The sequence below is a fragment of the Globicephala melas genome, chromosome 5 (genome assembly GCF_963455315.2).
Source record: "Globicephala melas chromosome 5, mGloMel1.2, whole genome shotgun sequence".
NCBI classification, from domain to species: Eukaryota; Metazoa; Chordata; class Mammalia; order Artiodactyla; family Delphinidae; genus Globicephala; species Globicephala melas.
Window position 1 is genome coordinate 13,267,768 of NC_083318.1, and position 9,933 is coordinate 13,277,700.

Below are 9,933 nucleotides of genomic sequence, written 5' to 3' on the forward strand. Positions count from 1 at the left end.
TATCTGTGAACTTATTATGATTTTAGGCAGCCTCTCTGCTAATGGGTGGGGTTGTGTACTGTCTTACTAGTTTTTTGGCATGCCATGTCCAGCACTGGAGCTTGCTGGTTGTTGAGTGGAGCTCGGTCTTAGCGTTGAGGCGGAGATCTCTGGGAGAGCTCTTGCCGATTGATATGACATGGGGCCAGGAGGTCTCTGGTGGTCCAATATCCTGCACTCGGCTCTCCCACCTCAGTAGCTCAGGCCTTACACCCGGCCAGAGCACCAAGACCCTGTCAGCCACATGACCAGGTACGTGGAGATTTCCTGCCTTTTCCGAAGTCTGATTTCTTCTGCCAGCATTCAGTAGGTGTTCTGTGGGAATTTTTCCACATGTAGATGTATTTTTGATGTATTTGTGGGGAGGAAGGTGATCTCCACGACTTACTCCACCATCATCTTGAAGATCCTCCTCCAATTTTGTTTTAGTCCATCACAAAAGACATGTAGAAAATACTTTTTCCTACTGGAATATATTAAAACATTCCTTTAGATTAATGCTTTAGAACTAAATATAGCAAGGGTTTATCATTTTTTCCTTTGAAGAAAAAAATTTAAACAATTTCCAGATTATTATTAGAACTTTCTAGAACTCTAGTTCTTCGTTTGATGCGCAAACTTCGAAGGTATTTGTTGGAATTTCATTAACAGGCTGTATGGTCCATAGGTCTCTGTGGCCTTCTGTAGGAGCCATAGTGAAGTCATTACACTTCAGTTTTATAGCATTGTAAATTGACATAAGCCATTTAGAAAACAATTAAACAATAGCCTTTCAAAAACTCTTTGATGTTGCTCCCACTTCCAGGAATCTGTTCTAAGGAAATAATTTAAAATTTGAAAAAATTTAAAGGGAAATATTCAACACAGTAATGTTAATTATTTTGGAAGCTCAAAAGCAACTAAAATGATCAATTAAAAAAGAACAGTTGCATATATTATGTTTTATCTAAGCTGGACTGTGCCTTAACCTTTATGGTAGCAGCATAGTAAAATGTATATATAGTCTGATTATAACTATGAAAATGATTATTATAGATGATGGCAGTTTTTCCTCAGGTTTTCTCTAGTGTTCATGATGTGTCTCTTAAATTTAAGACTGTGTATTTAAACATCTTGGTAAATTGGAAAAGCCAATATAGTTCTCTTCATACAATTTAATTTTGCTTTGGGGCACACTAAGAAATAGAATAAGCACATTTTAGCAGGATACTGTTAGTTCAGTATTTTGTATTACTAGGCATGACATTCATTCTTATCACTTGTATGTTATGACACGGGAAGTACCTAGTTCAAAGAACTGTATAACAGTTTTACATGTGCAAAAACTTTTTTTTAGGCTAGTATGTATGGAGAAGGCTAATACCTTTTTTAATTGATAGATTCTTTTAACTTGTCTGCATGACACCATGTTGTGACAGATTTATATTCATGATGCCTATGTAGTTGCCTGAGGCCGCTCTAACAAAGTAATACAGACTGGGGTGGCTTAACCAACAGAAACTTATTGTCTTGCAGTTCTGGAGGCCAGTAGTCCAAAATCAAGAAGACAGCAGAATTGGTTCCTTCTGAGGGAGAATCTTTTCCAGGCCTCCTTCCTAGCTTCTGGTGGCCTCAGGCATTCCCTGTCTTGTTGCTAATGTTCTCCCTGTGTCTTCATGTGTTCTTCCCTTTGTGCATGTCTGTCTCTATGTCCAAATTTCCCCTTTTTATGAAGTCACCAGTCATACTGCATATGGACCCACCCTAATGACTTCAACTTAATCATCAACAAAGACCCTATTTCCAAATAAGGTCACATTCATAAGTACTAGGGGGTTGGGGCTTCAACATCTTTTTTTTAGGGACATAATGCAACCCATACCAATGCCTTAATAATGCTCTTGACCCGAATACCTTCTGGAGAATACCTTCTGGAGTATACACATGTATTGGGAAACATGTAGACTGATTTCTTCCCCTTTTAAATAATACCGTAAGCATATAAATCATTTACGATAAGTCTAGCTCTGTAAAAATCAGGATTTCTAGAATGAATATTTTCTGTTTCTTGACCTTAATAATGCGTGGCCTATGTCACAGTTCCCCTGGAAGCTGGTCTAGCACAGTGGTTCTAAATGCGCTAGCAGACAGCATCGCCACCACCCAAGAACTTGATAGGAGTGCAGATTCTCAGGACCATCCCACCCCTACTGATGCTCTGGTTGTGAGGCTCAGGTCTGTGTTCTCACACTCTCCGGGTGATTCCAAAGTAGTGATATAGCATCTCAAGGTTAACAAGTCACAAACTGAAAGCCTTGGTCTTAACTTCAGATTCACTTTGCTTTTAGATTTAATTCACTTTCTTTGGTGGCATGTGGTGGAGGGTCAGGGGAGGGGAACCAGTTTAGTCATAATGTAAAACCAGCTTTGAACCTTGAAGTTCATGACTTGAAAAATGTAAATTTGGAGATCTATTATCTTTGCATTTTGTAAGTGGTAAAATGATGTCCAGATTTTTCATTGATTATTCCATAAAACATCTCCGTGCCACATATGGATTTCTAACTTGTTTGTCTTATATTTCCCCTTAATAGAATGAAAAGTTGATTCTAGAGCATCAAGAAAAATCCAACAGACTTCAGAAACGACTGAGTGAGGCGGAACAGAGGGCTGCTTCAGCCTCCCAGCAGGTAGGGAGCTTCCTCGTTGTCCCTGGATAACAATAGTCTGAGTAGAGTGGAGATAAGAGAAGTTCCTTAGAAGTTTCCAGAGAACTAGTAGTTTTATTTTTATTTGATTAAACGACTTAAAAGTAGTCTCTTTAATGTTTAAGGTTGAAAAGGTAAACTTCAGAAACAGAAATAAACATCGGTGTCCGCCATTTGACACCTAAATCTGGAACTGCACTGTCCAATATGATAGCTGCTAGCCACAGGCAGCTGTTTAAATTAAAATTAAATAAAATTAAAATTGAAATCTTCAGTCACACTATTCAGAATTCAAATGCTCAAAAGTCACATGTCGCCATGTCATATTGGACAGCGTAATACAGAAACAACTCTGTCACCCCAGTAAGTTCTGTTGGACAGCACTGCTCTAGCATTATGTTCTGTCTAAAACGAGGCAGGTATTCGTTGACAGATTCGGAAGTAAATGACATGCTTTGAATGTAGTGTTTCAAATTGCAGTGTTTTTATTGCAGTTTTTAAATGGAAAAAAATTACCTAGCTTATAGGTTTAACTTCATTTAATGCACATTTGTATATGACCATATAAATCTAAAATACCATATAAAAGTTGTCCAATGGGAAATAGAGTAAAAAGTGCAGAACATCAATGAAATTATAAGGGGCAATTACTCCTAATGCACACGTATCACATAAATGAAATGGGCCATTTGTTCTAAAGTAGGAGCAGTAGTCTCTCCTGTTAGGATCAAAATGAAAAGAGTTTAGTGATTATAAAGATAGGCTTGAAACAGACTGTTTAGATAGATAGATAGAGAAAAACAAACCAAGTTACTGTATTAATAATTATGTAATATTTGGTACTGTTTCAATCAAAATTAACATTATTCTTAGATTTTATTACAATAGTAACTCTAAATACTGAATTCAGTTTGTGTTCATGATGTTTATAGATTTTTTCTTGAAATCTACTTCTGGTATGAACATGGCATAGCACTTAAAGAAAATCCAATCATAATTTGCCCTTCAATTTTCCTGCCTCTTGAAAGTAATTATTGTTTTACCATGTAAGTTTAACTTCTTATGAAATTATGGATTACTGGATGAATTAATTAAATATTCAAGAATTCATTTAGATTATAAGGTAACAGGAGCCAAGGTGTATGGGACGGTATCTTGAGAGCAGGTATTTTGGAGTCAGGCAGATAGCCTGGTGCCATTAAGTAGCCATGTGACGTTGGGCAATTTCATCTTCTCTAAGCCTCAGTTTCTTCATGTTTAACAACACCTCCCCAATAGAGTTATTGAAAGATCAAAGGAATTAGCACATACAAAGCACTTAGCATAGTCATTAAGAGGTAAATAAGATACATATATATAGAAATTAAATTTCTATATCACAGTCTTTAAAGATTCAAGTTTACCTTTTTCAAGGACTGTGGTAAAGAAAATGCCTACCTGAAACCAACTACCTGCACGAGGGTACAGTTACAGAACCTTAACAATATAATCCAGTTGACTTCTAGTTGTCTCCTTCCTGACAGAATTAAACCTAAGCAGTCCAACAAAGATGTTTCTCCTGTTATTTAAACTCCCTAATGGCAGAGATTACACCATTCTCCTTGTGAGCCTTCTTTTTAATGTTTTGTCAGTAACCACTTCACAGATTTTTCCCTAAGTTTTTTTCCTTCCATTCTGTTCTCATTTGAAGATGGAAAGTAATCATTCAGCATTTTCCCCATACACAAAAAGGAATTTATTCCCTGGAGCTAATTTTTTTTTCTATTTTAAATGTGTCCAAGTCATAAACTTTTTTATAGGACATATATTCAGTCTTTTTTAATCTTTATCTTTGCCTTCTCTGAATCCTTTCTAATTTTCTTCCAAAAACTGGAAACTCCTGTTAAAAATGATATCCTGGGAAGGGCTTGATATTTAATGAAGTAAAGGCGTTAAAACAGGGATCCCCAACCCCTGGAACCGGGCCAAACAGCAGGAGGTGAGCAGCAGGCGAGCGAGTGAAGCTTCACTTGCTGCTCCCCATTGCTCCCCACCGCTCCCCGTCGCCCCCCGTCGCCCCTCGTCGCTCCCCGTCGCTTCCCGTCACTCCCCATCGCTCCCCGTTGCTCCCCGTCGCTCGCCGTCGCTCCCCGTCGCTCCCCTGAACCACCACCCGCCCCTCCCCCCATCCGTGGAAAAACTGTCTTCTACAAAACCAGCCCCTGGTGCCAAAAAGGTTAAAGACCGCTGCATTAAAAGATGATTGTTGTCTCTCGCATGTCATTCTTACCAGTGCAGCCAAGCATCATGTCATTGGTTCAGCACAAGCCCTGCAGTGTAGTCATTCAGTCACGCTCGAAATGTGCTGTTCTGATTAACTTTTTCTATATCTTCTTCATCCATCTCTGGACAACAGTTAGATGTTCCAAGTGTATCATTCTAAACTATTGAATGCCATGCTGTGTTCTTTTGACGGTATGGGATTTTAAAAAATCAGTGTGGTGAAGCCCTTCTCTGCAGGACACAAAACCTAGAAACTATGAAAAGAAATTAATAAATGTGACTATTTAAATTTCAAATTTCTGCATAGAAAAGTCGTAAAGTCAGTGACAGAGAAAAATATTTGCAAGACATATGACAAAAGGCTCGTATCCTAAACACACATAGAGTGGCTAATCAACAAAAAAAAGAGCTACGGTACAATAAAGTGAATAAAGGATAAAAGACAGATGGCTTTTAAACATTTTTTTTAAGTGCCCAACTCCTCCTCACCCAAAAGGCAAATAGAGACTTAAACTGTAATCACATATTATTTTTCACCCGTCAGATCATGAAGGTTGGTAATACATTGTGCTGGCACTTGCACACATCACTGACAGGAGTGTGTATTGGTACAACCTCTTTGGCACCCAACTTGGCAGTATCTCTCAACAGTTGTAAACGTACCTAACCTGTGACCTAGCAGTTCTAAGAATTTATTCTGCAGGTAGTGTACTTGCACCTGGGCAAGTCTGTGCAAGGAAGCACGTAAGAATCCTAATTGCAGCATTGCCTATAATTCTAAAAGATGAAAGACCTTCTAAATGCCCATCAATAGGAAACCAGTTAAACTATGGAATATCCATACACGGGAAATTTTGCAGCTGTTCAGAGGAATGAAGTAGATTTAATGTGGAGCTATCTCTAAGGTAGATCATTTAGCAGGAGAAAGATATGAGAAGTGTGTATAGTACTTTATCATTTTTTAAATAAAAAAGGGTGAGGAATTACGTGCATGTGTTCTCACTTAGAATATCTCAAGAAGTATACTTAGAAGCTGGAAGTAGTGGTTTTGCCTGGAAAGAGGGATGTGGAATGAAGGACAGAGATGGGAAGACTTCCTCTATGCTGTCTACTCTTTTGTAGTGTTAGATATCTTTTACCATGTGTCTGTATTATCAATTCCAATTTAATATTTAAAGATTATTTTCTTATTAGACTTACTGTGATCTGTCATCATCTTTTTATTACCAGCCCTGCATTGTGCTGGCTCACACTTAGTTTGTGTTCTAGCCTCTTTCCTGATTAACTTTTATCTAGATGTTTCTCATTCGTTTGTAAAATATGTTTTGGAATTCTCAGTGTATTACTGAGCTATGGAATGCCGTATTTGACATGCATATCTCTAGGGTGATACAGGCATTTTAAAGTCTCAAGAGTAAAAGAGAAATGAACACAAAAAGCGACCTCTAACAAGACCCCTTACAATAAGATTATTTTCAATAATTGTAAGTTGTGATGCATTATACTTTGTATTAGTCTAAGATTTTTCCACAGAAAAAGTAGCTACTTACTGATTGTTTATTTCAATTGCAGCTCAGTGCGATTACAGTACAGAGAAGAAAAGCAGCCTCCATGATGAATCTGGAAAATATTTAAAAATATTCATAGTTCACTCACAGAACTTTATACTTGGGAAAGCTGTTGGACTAGAAGTTTATTAAAATGGTAAAACCTGCATAGAATGGTTAAGGCTTGCGTCGTTTTGCATAAGCATTTTCCATTCTGTTTTGAGGGTTATTGGAAAACAGAACAGCTTCCTGTAAGTAAAGAAAAGGTAATCCTATATTGAGCTTCAGTAGAGAATAAAGCCAGCTGGGAAGAACTCATTGCCTTCATCAACGTGTCTATTTTTTAATTCCTCCTTTTTCCCTTGGAAGAGCGTAACAGTTTTCAAACTATGCTAATCATGAGAAAGAGTTTTAAGAAATTGCTTGAATTTTAATATTTCAGGTTCCAGAATTTGAGAATTTTACATCTGTTACTCGTAACTCATTTTTAAAGTTCCCAAGTATCCGTTTTATTATTAACTCACATGTAATAAATTATGCACTTTCTAAAATGATGCTGTCATGTATTTTATTTATTTTTTTTAATTATAAATTTATTTATTTTTTACTTATTTGGTTGCATTGGGTCTTCGTTGCTGCACGCAGGCTTTCTCTAGTTGCAGCTAGCGAGGGCTACTCTGCCGTGCGCAGGCTTCTCGTTGCAGTGGCTTCTCTTGTTGCAGAGCATGGGCTCTAGGCGCACGGGCTTCAGTAGTTGCGGTGCGTGGGCTCAGTAGTTGTGGCACATGGGCTTAGTTGCTTGTGGCACGTGGGATCTTCCCAGACCAGGGATTGAACCCATGTCCTCTGCATTGGCAGGCAGATTCTTAACCACTGCACCACCAGGGAAGTCCCTGTCATGTATTTTAATGTAATAATTGTAGTGATTCACTTTTACCTTACACGATTTTCAGTATTTATCAAATATTGATATTTAAGAATTTGGGAAGGTTTTCATTTGCTTGGGGTTTTGGGGGTTTTATTTTGTTTGTTTTTGCTATTACTCAAAGCAGTATTAATCAAATGGAATCTTAAGTTCTGAGACTGCGTGGGCATTGAACTATTGCAGTCCTATTGATTTTCATAGATCCATGTAGTTAGTTACTGTCTGCTCCTAGTTTGAACGTGGTGTACCCTGCTTTCTGGTGATTAGGGTAGATTGGTTTGCATCTGGACAACAAGTTAGGAGACCGTTGCAGTAGTCCAGATAAAAGATAATGAGTTGAGTTTGAGGTGACTTGAAAACATGCATGTGTAAATATCCAACCAGCAGTCAAAAGTTTAGGACTGGTGCCAACAAATTGGGATAGCCATGAGGTCATTGGCCTGGAGCTGAGATTTGAAGCCGTGGAGTGTAGGGGCTTGCCTCCGGGCCTTATGTGATGTACTGACTACCTCTTCCCCTCCATTTCTCATGCTGTATCCCTGACGATGGCCTTCTTTATCTTCCATCATCACATTATCCTCCCTCCCCACATAGGGTCTCCGCACATACTTTGCCATTTGCACATTCTTCAGATCACTACTCAGACAGCACTGCCTGTGAGAGCCTTCCCTAGCCTCCAGACTGGGTTAGGTCCCCTTGTTGTACTGCTCTTAATATATGCTATATTTTTTTCCTGTATAGCACTTACCAAAATTTGTAAATAACTCTTTTTGAAATTTTTTTCTGTAATGTCGTCTCCTCCCCAGCAGACTGCAAGCTCCTTGAGAGTAGGACTCATGTTTACTATCCTTCATCGTTGTATTCTTAGCCCTCAACACGGTTCCTGGGACATGGAAGGTATTCAAAATTGTTTGTTCAAAAACTGAAAAAGAGTCTTTAAGGACAGGCCCTTAGAAAATGCCTTCGTTGGTTGAATGAGCTCAGGAAGAAGAGTCACTGGAGGAGACTGAATAGGAGCAGTGAGAGGCTGGTAACCAGGAGAACCCAAGATGACAGAAACTAAAGGACGGATGAAATCTCATCTTATAGGCAGGAGGGGGCAAATGGTTGCTAGTGTCAAATACAACGATAAGACCAAATAATACAGACATGACAGTTAAATGGTAGATAGGCGCTTAGCTTATTTCCATTTCTTAAAGAATTTGATTCTCTAAATTCCTTCCCATGTCATTCACAGACTGATTTCCATGTAATAAGAGTTATGTTCATATTTATGTTTATAGAATATAGTGTTTATTTTTTTAAACTTTTAATTAGAGAAAATGTTAGAATTATATCCGACAAAAAAATGAGACTGTAAGAGAAAGCACTTCAGAAACTAACATTGTAGACAAATGAAATATAAGTATTATTATCCTGTTTTTAAAAGAAAATCTAACTTTCCAGACATTTCTTTAAGGTAAAATCTTTCAACATAGCACTTTCTCCAAACTTTGGCCAAAGGTACTTACTCTTGACATTTTAATACTAATAACCTCCCCCCTCCAGTTGGCTATCTTTCTTGAATACTTAGATATTCTCCAAGAAAAGGATAAGCTGCTAAAATGCCGATAATAGGCCCTTCTGACCTCTGTTCAATTTGAAGAGACTTAAGCTATTAGCAACAGAACTGAACGTGTATGGTTATTTTTCTTCCAGAAAAGTTTGTTAGCTAATGATTTCTAATGTAAAAATGTAGTAGCGTTTTTGACATTCCTCATATTGGTCAGTCTTAACTTCATTTACACAGACAGTATCATTTACTCTGTGAACTTTATTTTAGGAGACAGGGGAAATGAATAGGAAAGGGAGAAAAGAAATGATATAAATCTGAAATTGGGGGTAACATAGCTAGTTCATTTTATTTATTTGTGTTTCTATATCGTGTCTCCCTGAGGAAGAAAAGAGATATGATTACCTCTTCTTCACTTTGTATCCAAATATGCAAATTGGGGCAGCCAGCGATCTTCTGATTTCTCCTCTGGTGTGAGAACTATGGGAGAACATTAGTAACAATTCAGTCATTCGTTTATTCAGCAAATATGAATATCTCATAGCTGCACAGTCTGCCAAGCCAACTCAGACAAACCAAGGAAGAGCGAAAATACACTTTTAAACATTTTATTATAAATTCTGTTCTTTAACCATAATGTGTTTTATCAATTTTTCCAAAATAAATCTGTAATAAGCTTTTTTTAATCAAGATTAATTTTTTAATTAAGATTAACCTCTTAATCAAAAATAATGACTAATTTTTTTAGCTTACTTTAAAATGTATGTATACATATAGATATGTATACAGAGAGGAGACAGACACTGCAACACCCCAGTGTTGCCTATGAAATCTGTCCCCTACCAACTTTGTGTTTTTTTTCCTTAATTTTTTTTGGCTGTGCTGCACAGCATTCAGGATCCTAATTCCCCAACCAGGGAT

General features: G+C 37.6%; 1 protein-coding gene across 1 annotated transcript in view; it reads left to right on the top strand.

The window, feature by feature from the left end:
- The window catches only part of SCLT1 (sodium channel and clathrin linker 1), a 259,470-nt gene extending 252,162 nt beyond the window's left edge, over nucleotides 1-7,308 (top strand). Inside the window, exons 20-21 of the mRNA XM_030863846.2 lie at nucleotides 2,613-2,708; nucleotides 6,561-7,308. Coding sequence (XP_030719706.1) covers nucleotides 2,613-2,708; nucleotides 6,561-6,623 — 159 coding nt within the window. The 3' untranslated portion in view covers nucleotides 6,624-7,308. The remainder of the gene's footprint in view (nucleotides 1-2,612; nucleotides 2,709-6,560) is intronic.
- The last annotated feature ends 2,625 nt before the right edge of the window (nucleotides 7,309-9,933 follow it).